Genomic DNA, 20,800 nt, shown 5'->3' on the forward strand with positions numbered 1-20,800 from the left:
TTGTTTTCTTTCTATTGTTTTTTAGTTCCCAGCACAAGCAAAAGCATCATAAGCAAAGAAAAAAACTCAAACAGCACACATAAAGCTCCAAACTGAAACCTCTATCTTTAATCTGTGTTTAAAGTTTTCCCCTCCTAAATTTTCATCACTACCCCCATGCCGATATCGAAAAAGTAAAAATAAATGACACATACACACCGTCTATCATTCATCATGATCTATATTGCATCGACTGTACACCATTTTTAAATGCATCTCATAGGTATTATTCAGCATCTATCTCATGCCAACGTTTGACTAACAATAGAGAGAAATATCGAAAGAGAGAGATTTGGCATGTTCTTCGAAATATAAAGAGCTGTGTTGGTGTAAAGGCAAGGATTGTTCAACCATAAGTATCATTTCAAAGGTGCAAAATTTTAAATTTTCCAGTACAGCTCATTTACAGGGTGGTGCCTATCTTCTAAGATTAGAATTTAGAGTGAAGCTGAACAGAATATACTAAGTTCATCTACAAGCAAAGCTAACTCAGCATCCTACTTTAACCTTCTACATCATCCAGAGCAGGTTCCCAGTAAGCTTTGACCCACCATGGAGCTGAATTGATATCAAGAAAATACACAGTAGTTCAAGTGGATGTGAGATCAAACACGGCGCTCCAGCCCGGTGCAACGGCGCTTTGACATTTAACCAGAGATCTCCATCCATCCATCCATCCTCAATCTGTTGTAACAAAATTGTCCACCTTCATTAGTCATGGCACCAGAGAGTGGAAAATGAAAGGGTGTTAATTTCTATTACCAATTACCAACCTTTTAAGTGCAAGAAGATGGCTAGAAGCCAAAAAGGCCAAGCTCGCTGGCTTTTTCCTTTTCAAAAGTTTCGAAATACTGGTAAATGATTGTGACTGCAAGAAGAATTCCTGTTCCTGAACCAATTGCGCCCATAAAATCAGCCAACACGGTGAGTGCACCAATGCAGATGCCTCCAAATGCTGCTGCAGTCGGTATGTAGCGGTTCAACTCTTTTTGAAGGTTCGATTCGCGGTGACCAGGCATCACCATTTGTTGTTCCTGAAATCATCATATACAATGAACAACATTTTTCAGAAAATGGAGCTAATCTCCATAAGTTGTTACTTGAACTAAGCTGTTAAAGGATTTATCTTTTCACGCAAGATCACACAACAAGCTCTATTTTCAACTCATGATGTAAACCACCAATCAACAATAGGGCATTTGAACACTTCTGACTTCTCTCTCTCTCCCACCTTTAGCTCAGAAAACCTTCAGAGGAAGTGAAAGCGCCATCGGCAAGAGTATTTTGCGTCTTAATAAACTTTCTATGATATCTTGAACTAACATGATTCAAATGCACTCGACTTAAATTCCTAAGGTTCAAATGTTTCTCTGATGCTTAATTATCTCGGTGAGAAGAAAAATAATTTTCAGTTCAACTAGAATATAGAGATCTTGATGATAAAGATCTTGGAACTATAAATGACAAGCATTTTGAAAAAAAGTGGACATCTAAAGTTCCGAATAACATCTGACATTTTAGAAACCGAGTACCTTAAGCTGCTTAGCAACATCTCGAGCAGAAGATCCTGATACTTCAATCCAAGTTTTTGAGAAAAGAGCACATGCAGACAGCATAAAAATAAGATAGAACAGGGCATGGAAAGGATTGGCTGCCATATCAGCCAAGCTGCAAAAAGATGCAACAATTATCAAATGTTAGAATGAAATCATTAACTTGATTGCTGAGAAAAAGAGAAAGAAAGAACTGATTTGACGAGGAATAAGAAAATTAGAATGACCTCGATGGTGCAGTTATATAATAGGCAAGACCACCCACGGGAACAGATTGACCAGATGAGTACTCAGATTCTTTCCATATACCCAAAAGATTCACGAGAAAGTTTCCACCATACTTCCTGTACAGCAACTGTGCAGATTCACAAAATGATTAGTTAGATGGCAAAGCATCACTAATTCACCAGGAGTCCTGCATTTAATGCAAAAAGTTGACCTACCTGAGAGATGAAATAAACATTTGATACAAGTGCAGATTGTAGAATGATTGGCATGTTGGAAGTGTAGAACAGCTTGATTGGGTATGAACCTTGTTGTCCGCGGGCATTCTTTGACCTCACAGGCAAAACCACCCGGAATCCTTGGACGTAGATCACAATTAAAAAGATAAAAACTGTTGCAAGCAGATTTGTGACATTGGGAAGATTTTGTCGGTAAAATGGCTCACGAAGTGCTCTAACTTTGTCTGACCGAGCTATCAGCAGATGAAATAGAGCAATAACAGCTCCTTCAAATTCAGCTCCTCGTCCACTATTGATTGTAGTGGGACTAAATGCTTTCCAAATAATGTTCTCACTGCAAATTAAAGAGCAATTCAAGGTTTTTAATGCTTAGAATTTAGAAACAAGGTGATGTGCAGGGTAGAAGCAAGGAGCATAGAAATTGCAAGAACAAACAGTATAGAAATGAAACGTCAAAAGCAAAGTTAAGAATGTCACCAGATATTGGTAGCTATAAAGAGGGAAATTCCAGAGCCTAGGCCATATCCTTTCTGAAGAAGCTCATCTAAACAAATGACGATGATACCAGCAAAACAGAGCTGAACAATAATAAGAATGGCATTGCCCACTCCAAGTTGATCAACACTGCCGTACATGCCAGAGAGAACATAAGCAACCGCCTCCCCAATTGCTATGAGTATACCGAGCAATTTTTGTGCCCCATTTCTATAGAGCAAAAGAAGAATCATCAAATGAAGAATAAACTATAAAATTTACATTATTATCTTGGAGAGCAACAAAAACAAATCTCACAGTCACTAAGCATTTTAGAGACAAACTAAAAGTAAAATGGGAATGAGGGGCGTTGAAAAGAATCTATGAACTGAAAATTATAGATTAAGGCCCAGAGAATTACAAGAGTGCGCGGTCCTCTCTCACATTGTTGTCAACTTCAATGATCTTAGACCCAACTAAGAGCTGCATCACCATCCCAGATGTGACAATGGGGGTTATTCCAAGTTCCATGACAGTGCCACGATTTGAAGCAAGAATCACACGCATCCAATAAAACGGATCTGCTCCCGTTGTGGAGTGTATGCCATACAGAGGTAGTTGGCTACAAACCAAGAAAATGAAAAGCGAAATCACTGTATAAATAACCTTCTCTCTGAATGGAACTTTCCTGTCAGCGCTCTGAACTTCTGGGAGGAACGAAAGAAACGGTCTGACCAAGTGAAGAACTCGAAATCCACCCCCCATCTTCTTTTATTCGATCTGCCCAAACAAAGAAGCAATTTACAATGCTATTTCTTCCTCCAAACTCATCAAGGATAAAATCTACAAATAACAGACACTAACATCCTGGCATTCTAAATTGAAGTAACAAGCGAACCAAAGAGTAAAACACGCATTCGCATAGAAATACATGAAATCCAATACACTTCATATTCGGAAATCAAACAAAAACAATGATCACTCGGCTAAAGGCAAACATTATTCATTGGCATTGTGTAACAGCATTGATTCTTGAACTCTTGTAGAACCAGTCAAAAGAAAAGCCATTAAAGAAGAACCGCTATAGAAACATACCGGAATAAAATCTTCAGAGACGGCAAGATACGGAGGAGTGGACTGAATCTGAACAAAAACGCCGACTAAACAGAAATCGAAACCGGAGATAATTTGCAAAGTGAATATGAAATTGTTCAACTTAGTGATACGAATCCGCTGCCATTTTATAGCCATTACCGAAACCTTTCTCCTTATCCGTATTCCGTTAGAACTGCAAATTAGGAGTTCGCGTGGCATTCGGAACACGACATCGTAGCCAATAACTACGCGCCACGTAAGATGAATCGCTGACGTATGGAAGACCTTTTTGACTCCAACGTCACGGGTGGGGACCGATCTCGTGGAAACATTGATTTATATTCATATTCAAAATTTTTTTTTTAATTTATATTTTTAGTTTATCTTTAAATATTTAGATTTAAAATGCTGTAGATGATATTCATAATGCAGTGTTTTTTATTTTTCGAAAATTTTAAATGGTTTTAAGATTGTGATAATTCGACAGTCTGCTATAGAAGAATACTGATTTCTTCACTGATTAAAAAAAAAAAAAACTTCGCCTTGGTGGTTAAAAAATTATTAAAATTAAAATTTTTTTACTACAGATTTGACTGTGTTGGATTGGATTTGATAAAAATATTCTCAACCTAACTCAATAATTTAAATCTTGAGAATGTAATATTGTAAATGTGAGTAGACATTGATTTTTATTTATTGTCTTAATTTAATTATTTTGATAGATTGTTAACCCAACCAATATAAGTACAGTTCAATAATAATTGAAATATAGTCATTTCCTTAATATTAAACATGACGGTGAATTTTTCTACCAGTTAAAAGTTCTAATTCATCCCTTTGTTTTATTTAAACCAAGACGAATAAATAAATTAATAAATAATTTTGATTTATGTTTTTTGAAAATTAAAATGATGTTTACCCTTTACTTTTTGAAACACATTTGTGCTTTTAGCCAAATTTAAAAAACAAAAAACCAGATTTTTTAAAACATACATGAAGAAATAATCATAAATTTTGAAAAATTAAAAACAAAATAATCATAAATGTACATACTCCAAGAACAACCCTAAGATTCTTGGAATAAAAGTATTACAACATTTTTCTCACTCATTTATAAATATTTTACATATTACTGTCAACCAGGGGAAAAACACCATCATTCAGAAGAAAAAGATTGTTTCCAAACAGAGTTTGGACAAAAAGAAGAAAGGTTTCAAAAGACTAATTTAAAGAACAGTTCTTAAAAAACAACTTTCAGAAAAATACGCACACAAATATTCCCTTAATCCTTTACACACAATATTTGTTTCGAGTTTTCACAATAACCCATACAAGAAAACGAAAGCGAGGGAAAAACTAAAGGAATGTAAAGATTTCGAAAGTGGGCAAAAAGATGCCTCTCTGAAGAACTGAACGGCGAGATTCCCTCAAGTTCCCAGATAGAAGAACCAAACTAAAACCCCATCTCCTCAACTAACCAAAATCTCAAGCCCCTTTCAAATTTCAGCCGACTCCAAAACTTCCCATGTAGGAAAAATTACAAGAACAGAAGCAGAAGCTGGAACTCTAAATCTCTCTTATTTTTCAACACTGGGTTGTTCAGCAAACCATGAGAAATCCCCTTGTCTTCCTCGCTTATGTAGTAGCAATCGTTAGTTTCCAAGCTGATTCTGCTCCTTCTGGTAAGTGGGTTCCTCCTATATTAGGCTATTTACCTCTGGATATGCTTGAATCTCTTTAATCTCTTCAGTGAAATATGTCTTCCTTCCCCAAATGACTAAATAAAACGGTCAGAATTCTCCATTGGTTGTTTCTTATGGGTATTTTCTTGAATTTCTACTGCATACTTGATGTCTATATTCTCAGCTTTAACATTGTTTGGATCATTCAACCTCTTTGTGATTGTTATTATTCTGATTACTCAGGACCATTGGCAAGGCACTTGTCTTCTCTTCTTAAATGGACTGGGTCTTCTTCCAAAACTCCTCAACCAGGTTATTTTGCAGTACCCATTTGAATTTGTTCGGCAGTATTTGTGCAAAATGTTTGTATTTGTATACTTTAGCTGTAATCTGACCAAGTTTTAACGAGGGGTGGGTTGCTTGCTTCTTACAGATGGGAATGCTATTCAGTTTGAGAGTGGTTACTTAGTTGAGACTATTGTAGAGGGAAATGAAATTGGAATGGTTCCTCATAAGATACGTGTCTCGGAGGACGGTGAACTCTTCGCTGTTGATTTGCTTAGTAGCAATGTTGTCAAGGTTTCTCCGCCATTATCTCGATGTATGCTCATTTCTATCTTCTCCATTTGTGAAATATAAACTTCCATTTTGCTTAAGAGACAGGCAGTTTCGTCCCAACTTGCTAAATATTTTCATCAATTTTGTTGCATCTATGTTTAATTCGCTATGTTGTCTATATGATTGTCGAAGAAAAGTTGCTGCTGTAAAATGGTTTCGAAACTACATTAGTGAAGTTTGGTGTTCTATTGCCGCCTCTGGAATTAATAGGAGTGGTCAATGTCAATGTTTCCTACTAAAGCTCATCTGTGATGGAAGCATTTATAGGTGGTGTATTGGTGATGGTGTTGTTTACTCATCTGGGTTTTGTAACTGTATAGAAACTATTGCCTTTTCAGATAGTAGAGCAAGATTGGTTGCCGGGTCTTTCCAGGGCTACAAAGGGCATGATGATGGGAAACCAAGTGATGCTCGTTTCAATCATCCGAAAGGCGTAGCTTTGGATGATAACGGAAACGTGTATGTTGCTGATACCTCAAACCTTGCCATCAGAAAGATTGTTGATTCTGGTACCTACAATTAGTCTTCCTTACCCTGCCCCACCCTGAACTCCCTAAATAGTTTAAGTATCATACCCTGCGCTTTCTCGAGATGCAGAAAGTGTCGTGATTTCAAAATCAAGTGCATCCTCTTGCCCTTATTATTGAAAATTTTGGACCACAAATGAACTTTAATGTGGAAGTAGAACTGTAGAAGTACTAGGTACTACATTTGTACAAATAGAACATTCTCAAGTAAAGAATTATTTTGCAGGTGTGACAACAATTGCAGGAGGCAAGACTAATGTTCCAGGCTATAGTGATGGGCCTGGGGAGGAAGCAAAGTTTTCGAACGATTTTGATATCATATATGTCCGGCGTAGCTGTTCGTTGTTGGTCGTTGATAGAGGAAACGCTGCACTCCGTCAAATATCTCTTAACAAGGAGGATTGTGATAATCAATATGGCTCAGTTTCTACCTCAGGTTTGGACTTATGTTTGATAAGTCAATAAACATAAGTCAATAGTTCGATCATGTTATGTAACTTATGTTTGATATACAACATGAATGAACTACTAGCTCGATCCAAATACATTCATCCTGATGAATGAACTATAATAAAATTGGCAGTAGTCTGTAAAAAATTTAATCAATTATACGCTATCACTGCATAAAATTTCCTCAACCTTTTATCGACGTTAAATGCTACTGCACTGTTCCTTTCCTTCCTCACCGACGAACCTTTTGCAGATGTCGCAATGTTCATCGGTGCTCTTTTCGTCGGATACGTTACGTATATGCTTCAACATGGATTTGGGCTGTCATTCTTCACTCTTATGGTAAGTTCATATCAAGATCTTTAATTCCCTCCGCTTATCCTTGAAAGAATTTTCATCAATGCTCGATGCCTCCCAGCCACCATCACCTTCTGAAATCTCGTGTTTCTTGTCCGTAGATGCAGAGTGAACACTCGGATACCGAAACTAAAGAACCGAGCAAGGGAAAACACACTCAGCTTGTAGACCACATGAAAGAGGAAACATGGTGGGTGTCATTTGGACGGGCCATTATGGAACTTTCCAAGCAACTAATCGAAACATTGCCCGACAACCTCAAATCCTTTGTTCCCTCCTACTTTAGATCAGATGAGAACCACAAGAAAGGTCTTACCCCTCTGAAAGATGCTCTCAAGATGCCAAAAGATGAAATAAAAAACAATGTGTCCTTGAAAAAGAGAATTATCACTCCTACCTCCGAAACCAAGCATGCCTCTTTTTCAAATGCTCATGCCAAATCTGATGAAATGAAGCCACCAAAAATGAAGTCAAGCAGTTCCAAGACCCCTCCCTCTCTCTTAAACAAGCACAGCCATTCAGGACAACAAGAGTACGCCGAGTTTTACGGGTCCAGCTTGGTCTCTTCCTCGCATAGTAGGTCCAAAGGCCAGAAGGATAGATCAAGACATCGACAGAAAGAAAAAGGGTCGGAACTTTTAGCGGCCGTACTCAGTGCTGAACCGAAACCTGCAGAGATGAAGACGGATTATAGCGATGCGAAGTTTGGCCAGTTCAACTTCAGGAATAAGTACAGATTTGATTCTTCCAGCTTCCATTTCTGATTATCTTGACTATAAAGCCGGGAGTACACAGATGACCTCAGTTTTCTGCAAGTTTTTTACAACTTTTTAACTTCCTCAAAGAAGATGGATGAACATTCTTGAAGAATAGATTATGAAGAAACTTGAAGATTGAGCTTCAATGTCTTCTTTTAGCATGTGTTATCCTTTTGTATCCATTTAATGTAGGCCAAATTTTACATTGGCTTGTTGCTACTCTTGAGAATTAATGGTCATTTTGATGAACCCACAAATTTTTTGATGCTGCTGCTTTGTTAATATTCTTCATAGATTCCTATCAGGTGTTAGAAGTTGTAAACTCAAAAAGACAAGATGATCCTTGAGTTGACAATTATTCTATGACAGAAATATATATTTTCTGGGCACAGGCCAACTTGTGCGCATTGGAGTACTTGGCCCTACAAAATTTAGTATCGGGAAACTTATAGAAATTAATTCCTAAGGTGGGTGGTCATCGGTTGAGTTGTGCTCGTTTTGGCAAAAATTCTCATTTCTTCCCAAAAACTTCATCAATTTCATTGTTCTTCATTATTTCGTCAATTTTGTTTCATTTTCATTGACTATTTTATAATTTTTCTTATTTCTTCATCATCTTATTCGTGGGATTCAACTTTTTTATCAACCCTGCTTTATTTAAAACTATCAAATTAATCATAATTACTGCATATTGTTGATACTAATTCATTACAATTTGTTTTTTACATCTTTTATATAGTATATATATTTTAGTTGAACGAATATAAAATCATCGACCTTGTTAAAGTGTCGTATCCACCCAACCATGTGATACTAAATTATAAATTTATAACCTAATTACATAATTATTAATCTAGAAATATCTTTTCCAACACCATTTTCACAATCTTGTTACCTTTTTTAAATTGACAAGTTTGCCACTTGGCCTTTGGAATTTGACAATTTTGCTTTTACAGTTCAAAAGTAGGATCAACCTAACTATGTTATTGCCCTTTTTTTTAGATGATGGGCAAGAATGGCATGGTATGAAAAAAGATGAGGATGTGACACTTTTGATTCAGGTTAAATTGAAAAGTTATTAAATTTCACCCTTCTTCTTCTTCTTTTTCCTTTTTAATCACCTTATCATTTATTTACACTATGAATATTTTCAATGTAAGTTTGGTCATGTTATATACTTCAATTTTATTATATTGGGTGAGTATCGGTATCATATCAGGAGTTGTACATTTGTCAATAAATATTATACAAATTCATAAATAGATATTTAAATATCACTTAAAGAATTCTATTTGCAAATATACGAGCATGCTCCGATCCTCGTATTTACTTCTACACTTTCCAGTATCACTACTCTAACTCGTATTTTGAAATGTAAGTAAGGTTAAGAAAACTTACATTTATTTTTAGATCTCAATAAAAGGTTTTATATATATATATATATATATATATATATATATATATATATATATATATTACTAAAAAAAATTGAAAATTGAATTGAGACATGGTTTGGAATGCTTTTTAACTTTTGGACTTTGTTGTCCTAGAGAGTAAAAAACACCATTAATAATTGTTCTTTTAGTTCTACCATCAATAATTGTTCAATGCTCATTAAAACATAGATTAAAAAGATGGAAAACTCAATGAAATTAAAAAAATAAAAGGGGAGCATCACATTTAAAAAGAAAAAAAGAAAACAAAAAATATGGCAAAATAAATGTCAACCTTGTAATTTTTTATAATAATTATTAGAGAATCTCATTCCTAATATTATAATATAATGCCTATTTTTGGGTTCATTGTAAAAATCTATCTCACAACAAGTGTGGAATCTTATTGTTTTTATTATTATTTGAATTCGATACCTTTATAATATAGTATTATTAGTCAATTTATAACAACATTTGTAAAATTAATTTTAATAATTATAAATATCAAAATAAATCCAAATAACACTTAGAATCAAAATAAATTATTGCCAAATCGAGCATAGGTCAGCGGTAATTGTCACCTATTTCCAACTAAGAGATGGTGAGTTCGAACTCCCAACATGTTGTATTAAAAAAAGAATCATAATAAATTATCAAGTCTTCATCCATGGAAAATGTATTCAAATATAGTCCAAGTGGCATTTCTTCCTCCATAAAAATATCTTATTTTATTAAAAAAAAATTTATCAAATCACTCAGGTATATAAATTTTATTTTAGAAAAGATAATGAAATATTTTATGAATATACCACTAAAATGAATAAAAATAGAAATTAAACTACAATTTTTTTAATTACGGTTTCATATTTGTTTGAAAAATAAAGAGAGAAAATTTCCTCTTCTTAAACACAAAATTGAGTAATTACTACGTTTTTTTTCTTTTAAATTATTTAAAAAAATAAAAAGTTGATTAAAAAAATAAAAAAAATAATTGAAATAAAAACCGCAGGGACTCGTCTTGCCGGCGGAGCTTCGGGTTTTGACTTTTTTGGACTCTCAACGAAGCTTCTGCTTCTGTTCATTTTTCCTTCCAAATCTGCCTTCTTCTTATTTCAGGTTTCTTTTGTCCTTAATTTTGCTCACTATAATGGGTTGTGCCGGATCGTCGCAGGCCAAAGGCGACGGTGAGATTATCCTCTTAACATACTTTTTGTATTCCGTTTGTTTCCCGGGATTCTTCTGGGAAATGACGGATTTCATCTTCCATCTCATGCTTAATTCTGAGTTCTTTTACGTTTTCGATTCTGAGATGAATACGACGGCGGCGCCACTTTGAATGGGTAGCTAATCGTGTTGGGTTAAGCGTGTGTGGAATGCGAGATGAGAATTTGTGGATTTGAACCGTCTTTATTGTCAAGTAAATAGATTCTTGGCATTTTAGTGTTCTTGGTTCACTGATTGCTTTTTAGGATTATATTGGATGATTGGTTTTTCTCCGAGTTTAATTTGCCTCTTCGTTTTAGGATATTTAGTTTGCAGCTTCTTGAGCATGTAACTATTGGTCTTGAAGAGCTGAAATTCGCTTCTCATTTAGTTATTGTACTTGATTCGATTGCTTGAGTTTTAATTGGAAATTGTTTGGTGTATCTCCACTATTTTGTTGCGGCTTCCGAATTAGGGGGCTAATTGTTTGTACTCATCCGCCTCTGAAGTGAGGTGTTAATTATCTCGATCCCGGGGTGGAATTGAGATTCAAAAACAGTTGTAACTTTTGACTTGAAGATTTAAGTGTTCATTATAATTCTCATGGTAGTGGAGAATTTAATGTTAACATGGTTGCAACCTTGGTCCCTTCTTCTTATGTTGTAATGTCGAATGTGATAAGTTCTGTCATCCATCGTGCCTTTATTTTTCTGATTAAATCCAAGCACTTGAACTTTATTTCTGCAGTCATTGTTCATCAGATGCTAAGGCCAATAGTTATAAGGAACTCATACCATCCTTTTATTCACTGGAAGGTTCTTTTTAATTCAGGGCCTGTGAAAAAAATTCGGAAGCCTAAAGCTTGGAAGCATCCCCAGCCAATAACGAAGACAGAGCTTGTGCAGATGCGTGATGAATTTTGGGATACTGCACCTCACTATGGTGGCAGAAAAGGTAATATTTTAAAGTTAATTATTTGGGTCTTAAACATAATTACTGGGTGTCTGTTATGATTATGAGCAGATTAGTCGATCTATATATCATATTTTATAAACAAGTGAAACTAGCGTTGCTAAATGAAATTCTTCATGGTCATGTAAATTTATGATCCAGAAAGATGACTGCACTGATTTTATGCGACTTCTTATTGTCATGTCTGTAAAGAATTCCTTGCCTAATTAGTTCTTGAGAAGTATCCAACATATTTGGCACGCCGCAATATTGTATGAGGATTTGGAACTTTTATTAGAAAAGAAATTCCTTTTGCATTCTGGACCTTTTAGAGGTGGTCTCTATTTAAACTATGCTAACGAGTATTTTCCATCACTTCATCATTAGAAGATTTGGTAGCCGGGGTGACCAAATTCCAGTAGAAATACTTCTATTTAGGAGTGTGTGTTGGTGAGTTCTTCAGTATGAAGGTCCACCATTTTTCTCCTAGTTCTGAACCATAAACAGATAACGCATAGAACAAATTTTAGACCTCTAGTTAAATTATCCTATGTTCGGCAGAGTGTCAACTTCAATGGAGTATAACTAAAAAGAAATGCACTGCCTATGTGCGTGCCTGATCTTTATGAAAAATGATCAATATATCATCTGTAGTGTATGAAGGTAACCAATACTAGAATGAAAGTGGGAAGAGCAGGAATATGAAGTAATGACAAAAGAATGAGGATGCTGATTTTTTGGTCCTACAAGTATGCCAAAAAAACCTTACCTAATTTTGGCCATTGTAATGATGAAAGAGGATTTAATTATTATGTCGTAATGAAGCAAGTGGGAGAAATTGTCATCAACATCTAAGGCGGCTTTAAGTTCAGTTTCAGTTTCACATTTTGTTTCATGCATTTGCATCTCTTCAGATGTTCAGTTGCCGAGGTTAGAATATTTAGAAGAAGTTTTCACTAGACAATGGGCATTTACATTACACATGGAGTGTTAATAAATCACAACTACTAGTTGGTTCTTAGCAGCGAGAGTTCATAACTACACTCGAAAAGATTTAGCTGTTATTATGTGTCACACTTCCACATTGAGAAAAATTATATGAATGCTATGCTGCTACCCAGTTGACAGATGTTCTCATGTCAAGTTTTGTATTCTGTGATTTGATGTGCAAAGCTACAGAAATTACTCTCATGCTAGATATTAAGCTTAATTTGAGTTTGTTGGCATCATATCCATTATTGGTCCTAAGAGTTTATCAGTTCTAAATTGAATGTTAGTTTTCTCTTAGTATAAGCAGATGCTCTATGAAAATTGCAATTTGGTTATTTTTAAACACGATTGAACGATCAATGAACCAAAAAACTTGAGCTTATGGGTTTGAGTAAATTTAATCATTTATGTTGACATCTAACAGTTATGAAGCCGAGTGCATGCTGTAGGATTCAAATGGTTCAATGAGCAAATTACTATCCTCATATCTTGTTCTGTTCTGTATTGTTAATCTGCATTCTGAAACGATTAAAAAAAATTCTTATTTTGTGAACACTAGAGATCTGGGATGCCCTTAGAGCTGCTGCTGAAGCTGATCTAACGCTGGCACAAGCAATTGTGGATAGTGCAGGGGTCATTGTACAGAGTGCCGATTTAACAATTTGTTATGATGAGAGAGGTAGTAAACCTGGCCCCCACTCTAGTTCTTTTAAAATCCAAAAATACCCCCACAACTTTTAATAATATGTCTACATTCTACCCTATAAATAATAATTCTTGGATCTAGGGTCTATTGCTTTGGTAAAAGTAAGTTAATAATATATTGTATTTGTCTTGGGAAGCTAGAAATAGTATTTTATCTTATTATATTTAATGAATATCACGAGTATGAAATTATCCCGAGGTGATAGAAACTAATTTATTTATGGCAATATCTAAGAGAGTTTCAAGAGCTACTTGCCTCTCTCACAGGGCATGTACATATTAAGTACTTGTTTGGTAACGTTCATGTCTTTTTGTTTATGTTTCCTCTTTTTTAATAAAGGAAAATAGAATCCACCCACAGATGCAAAAATGATAAAACAAGGTTTTTATTTATGTTGGAACAAATTGGAAACAGGAACCAGAAACGAAAAACTTGTTTATGTTTTTCTAAAATTTCTGTAAGAATGTCTAGAAACATAAGTAGTTGTCAAAAATGCTTATTATTCTTAATAAAATTGGAAACGAGATACAAGAAACAACGTTACCAAATGGGTCCTGAATTCCTCAAAAAGAATGCTCTCAGATTCAAACTTACCCTAAACTAATATTCTTTGGATCTCACAGATGGTCCCCTCCCCTCCACTCTAAATTCACTTCAGCAAAATACTACCGTACCCTTTTTCCTTCATAGGACTAGACATTTTCATTATAGGGGTGTATCATCTTCCTAATGCTCCCTTTTTTTTTTTTTCCATATTGTATAAATTGCTTAAATTTTGGTGGTATTTAATTGCAGGTGCAAAATACGAATTGCCCAAGTATGTTTTGAGCGAGCCAACCAACTTGATTTGAGAAGTAAGTAGTACCGGAGAGGTGAGGAGTTGTGTGTTTTGTGTTGGAAAATTGATTGTAAATCATGTATATTACAATATTACTCCCTTTCAAATGTTTATTACAGTCTGTGATTATGAAGATTTTCCACATTGATCAATTGGACTTGCACCAACTTGCTGTAAGTTTGATTTGATCAAATGAAATCAATGAAATATCTATTTGGAATTGAGTCAAATTAGAACCCCCTCCCCCTATTCCTCCATATATATGTATCATTCAAAAGCAGGAGATAATATGAGAATTGGCTTTAGAAAAATCTGGTTTCTTACTGATGATTCACTTGAAGACGCAACCAAAGGATGGAGTTGCTTAGACAGGAGTTTTAATGTTGTGTTGGCCTTTTGCCGGGCTAGTTACACTTCGTTTGATAATGTTATTGATTATTGTTTATCGTTTCATATTTTCTGTCTATAGTTTTTGTTCTTTCATTTTTATTGAAAAAAGAAAAAGAAACATATTTGATAATAATTTTTTATTTCTTATTTTTTACAATCTTAAATTTTAAAAAAGTTTTATATGAAAATAAAAAATCAAAACATTCTACATTTTTTAAAATATTTATTTTGTATTTTAGAAGTAAAAAGTAATATTAAATAATATTTTTATTTATGATTTGAAAAATATTATAAACAAGAAATAATAAACTTGATTTCATTGGTTAATCTTCCATCGCGTCTTTTAGACAATATTTTGACAGATGATTGACACTAAAATTGCCATGAACTTTTGTAACTTACAAATTAAATTATGTATTTCATGTTATACTATCATCTGTGTCAATTTGGTTTCAATATTTTTAAAAATTCATTTTCCCCTTTGGCTTTATTGATTAGTTTTAATCGCCTATTGTCATTAATGAATATTATTCTTTGACAGAAAAAGACCTAGATTTGCCAACAAAAATGTTCGCAAGACTAAATGCTGACTCAAAACTTTTTCCTGTCATTAATTTTCAATCAAAATTGACATATAGTAACCAAACTTAACAAAATATAATAATCTAAACATAATTCAATTAATATAATAATCGAAACATAATTCAATTGGTTAATGTATATATCTTCCAAAAAAATCAAAGTTTAAATCTACGCACAAACGTAAGTATAGCTCAACCAGTTAAGACACTATATCAAACTAAAAGTCTGTGAGTTTGAATCTCCGCCTCACATGTTACACGGAAAAAAAGAAGTCCAAAACTATATAAATACACACCTAATTGAAAATAAGTCAAGTTAACCCGAATATAATTTAGTAACCCGATTATAATTTAGTAATTAAAACATATCTACCTTAACCAACTTGAGCATAACTCGATAACATGAATATAGCTTAACGATAATTGACATGTATTCTTTTCTCAGGTTGAATTGAAAAAAAAAATAATAAAAAAAAAAAAGACTCCACCCCATACTTTTGTAATATTCTTAGGAAAAAGGGGTAGAGAAGTGAGAAGTCTGGTTTAACCGAGTACAGTCAAACACATGACACAACAAATACCCTCATGCAAATTACCATTTAAATTGAACCGTTCAGTTCATGATCGATAAGGAAATATCAACTATTCTCTTCTCTAAAGATGAACTATAAATAAGGTTAGCACCACCTCTACTTACCATTTTCTTCATAAAAATAAGATGCAATGATGTCTGACTGCAACTTCCAAGTTTCAGGAGAACCAACGTCAATTCCTAGCTTTGCATATGTATCAACAATCTGCTCTTTCAATTCAATTCCACATCAATAGAACAAGGAACAAAAAGAGAGTAAAGAAAGCTAGAGATCATAAATATTACATTACTATTCCTTTACAGAGTCGCTCCATCGATGTTCCTCAAACCCTCTTGAAAAAGGAAAGAATATTTCCCTGTTTAGGACCAGTCGCATTTCCACCCTTTTTCGCTCCTGCTTTAACTCCTGGATTTGTAGCACTACTGCCCAAAGCTGGTGACTTTTTAGCCGCAGAAGGCCTGGATTAAAATACCCAAAAACTCAAATCTTATTGAATGACGGATTAAAGTTTCAGCAAGAAAAGACAAAGGAATATACTTAAACGGAGTAAAGCAAGGTACAATCAGTCATTGTCCGTACTCTGTTCTATACATTCAACTGATGGTTTTAATCATATTGTTGTTGGTGGAAGAGTAACAATCATAGAGCTTTGAAGCTAGAAGGCCTTTTCGGCTTCTGTTTATATTTTGAAGATAAGTTCTCTATTTCAAGTAATGGCAATTATGTACGTCTATCACTCGATATTTATACTTCCAAAAACTGGAAACCCTCAAAGATGATGAATGAAACGGAACATAAGTAGATGATAGAATATTAGGCTATCACAAAATATAATTTGATGGATAATATATTGAATGGAAGAAAAGGAGTTGACAACTCCTTATACCGAAAGACATGATATCAGAATTAACCTGTTTGTAGTAGTAGCCTCAGCTGCTTTATGATCAGATTTCTTCATTGAACCGACATCATCCTTCTTCTGTTCCTGCTCTTCACCCTCCCAAACCACCTCATTTACTGGTAAAATTGGAAAGAAATTGAATAAAGCACAAGACAAATATATAAAAGTTAAATTAATTTTACTACATCATCATGTATTAGCCAAAAGAAAACCTCTTCCCAAATTATCATGTACTGTTAGCCAAAATCTCTTTCTGCACATGAAAATAGTAGGCAATAAAACAAAATTTACATGCACCAAAAGACATTTATTGCTCCGCCTATTAACCATTTGGTGCTCCTTTGAAAGCAATCTTTCAACATGGGAAAATGGGAGCTACATTCCCTTCCAGAAACACAAATGTAAAACAAACATGTAGTGGGCAGTTAAAAACTAAAAATTATATCCATCATTTGGAGGGAGGCGAGTTCTAACATACTCCAAAAGAAATAAATTGCATTAAACCAAGCCGCATAAAGAAGGCAGGCTAGATATAAGCATACCTTCTCTCCCACGCTCATCAATTTTTGTCCTCAATACTTTTTTCCTCTTAGGTGGTGAAGCTGGAGCAGCACCGGTTGGTTTCTCTCTCTCATTAGTGTCATTTTCATGAGCACAAACTTCATTTTTCTCTGCAGAGGAATGGTGGTGTTTTTCTCCTACTGATGATTGTTTGGATTCACTTATTTCTTCCACCTTCAGTTGTTCATCATTGTTCACTTTTTCTTTATGCAATTCTGTGTTTTGCTTCTGATCTAGACATGATTGACCCTTCGGATATTCAGGTGATGCCAAATTTACTGCATCATCGAAATCTTCATCATCCGAGAAATCAAGAACAACCCTCCTTTTCCTTCCGCTATCATTGGGAGTCCTTTTGATATTTACATCTTGGTCATCATCATCACTGTTGACATTCTGTACCGCTTCGTGTGCACAAATTTGTGCCTCTGCACTAGATACTGCAACAAAAACCAAGGGTTAGAAAGAAATAAATATAGCTGTTTAAAATTTCATTCCGAACAAACATGTGTTTCATAGTCAGTCCAATTATAAGTATACGAAAATTTGAAAGAGGGGAAACCAACCAGTAGGGTTTGCGACGACACGATTGACATCTCCATAGTTGTCACTAAGCTTAGACTTAGCAGGGACACGACCCCATAAATTTGTTAATGAACCTCCAGTGTTGAAAGAGGTTTTATCACTTTGAGCTTTCTTCTTATTAGCAGGTAAGGAAGAAACCTTTACTTTGTCTGATGTAGGCTTGGAGGCCTGCTGAAAAGACTTTGTACCATTATCTTCACCTTTGACTTCTTTAACCACAGTGGGAACCTGTAGACCAACATTAGGACTAGGCTTTTGCATTTCACCTTTTTGAAGTTGTGGATTTTGACATATTGTATTCTTTTTTGTTGATTCTGCATCCACTATACTTTTTGGCTGAGGAGCTGCAGCGGTTGCAGGCATCCCATCAATACAGCGCTTGACATATGAATTGGAAATCCCACAGAACCTAAAGAAGCAGAACATCAGGAAAAGAGGAAAATGCGGTATAAGGAGCCAAGCAAGAATCTTACAAGTGACCTAGTATGATTGAATAGTGCCACGACTACAAAGAGAAAAGAAACCCATTATTATTAGGTCGGGGAAGTGCATTGCTATATATTATTCCAAATCAATATTATGGATATTATCAAGAGGTTTGTGTGGATGCAGTGTAGTCCCTTTTGCACTCTACAAGGATCAAGATCGAATTAATATTCATTCTCCTTCAGCCAAAAGGATATATTTCTAGCCTTTTAGTAATTATGACAAAGTGAGACAAAAATTCTAAGTTCAAACCCATGCCCACCACCAAGAAATTGCTGAAAAGAAAAATACAAGACAAATCGATAATAACCCATTGACTGCAGTGCAAAATTTAACTGAGCCAAATGTAGAAAACCTGTTGTCTCGCAAACAATTGTCAACACTGTAGGGCTGCTTGAAGAGCTCTTCTGCCTGAACAAATTCAGCATTCCAAAGTGCGGCTGGATCCTTTGGAATGGAAGCTTGAACGCTATAAACTTGAATGGAGCAGGTGCCATCAAAATCTTGCTTCGCTTCTGTTCAGAAGTTAAGGAAAAACAGAAGCCATTGAGTCCCCTTAGGCTCTTACCAAATGAAGAATATGGAACTAACAGTTACGATTCCTTGAAAAAAAGTATGATGCGCCATAAGTTCTCGAGATTGGTTCATCATCAGAAACACTTGCAAGAGACTCCTATATACTGTATACGAACAAATTCAGAAGGTTTTTCCACCCCTTAGCATCAAGTGCCAATTAAGTACAAGCATAATGCTTGCTACCTAGATAGCAAAAATTTAAAATGGTATAGTGCTTTATTGCAAAACAAAAACAATTTCTAATGCAAGCGAAAGTAATAGCTAAGATTATTCAAACCCTTTTCCTACAAAACACGCTAGATATATTGAGGCAAGGAAAAGCATGCACCATCTTAGAAGCTAACCAGTAAGTTCTGAACCAGAAACAAGCCTAATATGGTAACTTTGAGGATCATTCTTCAACCATCCAGACAAGGCATAAACCACCTCAAATCCACTTTCATGTTTTTCAACAAATTCCCGAAGCAACCTACATAATAACTCTACATTAGAAACATTGAATGAGGACAAACTAGTTACACGCAATTTTTTTATGCCAAGATCCTAACCTCTTTGCTGTATCCGAAGATATCAAATAATTGCGACTTAGCCACTTGTAGGAAACCTGAGTTAAAATGCAGAATAAAATTAGAAGGTATTCGATAGCAAAAAACAAAAGCTACTCCCAAATACAAAATTACACTTCTGAATAATAAGTGCATCAAAACTAGAGGAAAAACACAATGATCTTATGAAGCTGATGCAGAGCTCCTCAGACAACATTGGCCAAGTCAGTCCTTGGAAGAAAAACCCAAATCACTCATTTAACCCCCAACAACTTTACATCTTTAAGCATTCACTTTATTGATGGTGGTGCGATTTGAGAACGAAGAACGATACAGACAATAATCTAGTCTAATTGAAAGAATCAACATCCCATAAACTTCTTCCTTTCTCCCAAGTATAATTGAAAGCACAAAAAGAACATATAGAACAGAAAATTCGCCGAAGAAATTAAAAAACTCTTTGCTGATAAGCCTCTGCCTATAAACAGCATAGGTCGACACCTGACACAGATTACAAATGATTGCAAGGCCAATAGCCGAGAAAATAGTAACTCGCCGTTAATCCAGCCCACATCAACATAATTGGCATAAACGTTCGTATCGGAAACAGCGACGAGGCAAAAAATTCAATCAAAATTAACTAGAACACTTGTACGGCAGGAAATTCAAAATATCAGAGTAGTAGTCTGGCTCCATGAGACCAAAGGGAAAGAAACTAGAATTTGAAGGAAGAGCGAGGGAAGGAGGGTAGTTACCACTTGAAGCTTGTCGGTTACGAGGGATTCGATGTCCATGAGTATGCCTAGGGTTTCGATTTCGGCCATTTGCGTTGAAGTGAGAGATCGGAAGACGACGATGGGAATAAGAGGCGCGAGATGAAGAGAAATATCAACGAGTTTCCCTCCCCGAGAGCGAGAGCTCACTCTTTCCCGCCATTTTCCAACCCAACCTTTTCGATTCCTCTCCTCTTTTACCCGCTCTGTAACCATTACTCGTCCCTACATTTTGTTCCCTATTTTACTTATTATTTTTCCTCACATTGTACAAAAATGCCCTTGTTTATAATTATTTTTCTTATATTCGAATTTTTTTTTTTTGGAAGATATATACTTTGAACTATGTCCATATTGACCCTAGCTCATTGTATTAAAAAGGGAAAAAAATTATACCCTTTCTAATTGAGAGTTTTTTAGAAGGTTAATATATATTAACAAGATGAATTTTTCAAGATAAATTTAAAGATTAAAGATAAAATTTAAAAATTTTAAACAATGATATAAGTTGGAAGATTCGTGATTGATACAACTTCATCATTTATCAGTTAGCTGGATTTAGAGAATATAATCGATATTTAATCAAAAAATGTATATAGAAAATTAATTAATTTGGAGTAGGCTGATGGTATACATATTCAAAATTTTATTAGTAATATCTTTGTTTTTTG

At 34.8% G+C, this 20,800-nt stretch overlaps 4 protein-coding genes across 5 annotated transcripts; 2 read left to right on the forward strand and 2 right to left on the reverse strand.

The window, feature by feature from the left end:
• Positions 1-381: 381 nt before the first annotated feature.
• LOC111011251 (uncharacterized) lies at positions 382-3,785 on the reverse strand. Its single transcript, XM_022284952.2, has 8 exons — positions 3,626-3,785; positions 2,952-3,310; positions 2,534-2,761; positions 2,036-2,390; positions 1,820-1,947; positions 1,572-1,707; positions 813-1,073; positions 382-723 (listed from the first exon to the last, which is right to left on the reverse strand). Exons 2-7 carry the CDS (start codon positions 3,293-3,295, stop codon positions 834-836), a joined length of 1,431 nt encoding a protein of 476 aa, XP_022140644.1. The 5' UTR covers positions 3,296-3,310; positions 3,626-3,785; the 3' UTR covers positions 382-723; positions 813-833.
• Positions 3,786-4,927: 1,142 nt separating this feature from the next.
• Positions 4,928-8,282, forward strand: LOC111012863 (NHL domain-containing protein). The gene is made up of 7 exons (XM_022287163.2): positions 4,928-5,307; positions 5,551-5,619; positions 5,741-5,908; positions 6,264-6,434; positions 6,679-6,888; positions 7,156-7,244; positions 7,361-8,282. Exons 1-7 carry the CDS (start codon positions 5,235-5,237, stop codon positions 8,021-8,023), a joined length of 1,443 nt encoding a protein of 480 aa, XP_022142855.1. The 5' UTR covers positions 4,928-5,234; the 3' UTR covers positions 8,024-8,282.
• A 2,186-nt stretch (positions 8,283-10,468) lies between these two features.
• Positions 10,469-14,362, forward strand: LOC111014152 (uncharacterized). Of its 2 annotated transcripts, none has more exons than XM_022288819.2 (4): positions 10,469-10,634; positions 11,485-11,607; positions 13,154-13,273; positions 14,096-14,362. In XM_022288819.2, the coding sequence occupies exons 1-4, from the start codon at positions 10,598-10,600 to the stop codon at positions 14,149-14,151; spliced, it is 336 nt and encodes a 111-aa protein (XP_022144511.1). In that variant the 5' UTR covers positions 10,469-10,597; the 3' UTR covers positions 14,152-14,362. The 2 variants fall into 2 exon arrangements, with proteins under 2 accessions (XP_022144511.1, XP_087975475.1); XM_088119349.1 differs by lacking the exon at positions 10,469-10,634 and adding an exon at positions 10,743-10,867.
• Positions 14,363-15,770: 1,408 nt separating this feature from the next.
• Positions 15,771-20,359, reverse strand: POLD3 (DNA-directed DNA polymerase). The gene is made up of 8 exons (XM_022291495.2): positions 20,112-20,359; positions 19,360-19,415; positions 19,156-19,280; positions 18,591-18,750; positions 17,731-18,158; positions 17,146-17,604; positions 16,614-16,719; positions 15,771-16,160 (listed from the first exon to the last, which is right to left on the reverse strand). The coding sequence occupies exons 1-8, from the start codon at positions 20,343-20,345 to the stop codon at positions 16,025-16,027; spliced, it is 1,704 nt and encodes a 567-aa protein (XP_022147187.2). The 5' UTR covers positions 20,346-20,359; the 3' UTR covers positions 15,771-16,024.
• Positions 20,360-20,800: the final 441 nt, after the last annotated feature.

The sequence above is a fragment of the Momordica charantia genome (assembly GCF_013281855.1).
Source record: "Momordica charantia cultivar OHB3-1 chromosome 11 unlocalized genomic scaffold, Mcharantia_2.0 BLBB01000011.1, whole genome shotgun sequence".
NCBI classification, from domain to species: domain Eukaryota; kingdom Viridiplantae; phylum Streptophyta; class Magnoliopsida; order Cucurbitales; family Cucurbitaceae; genus Momordica; species Momordica charantia.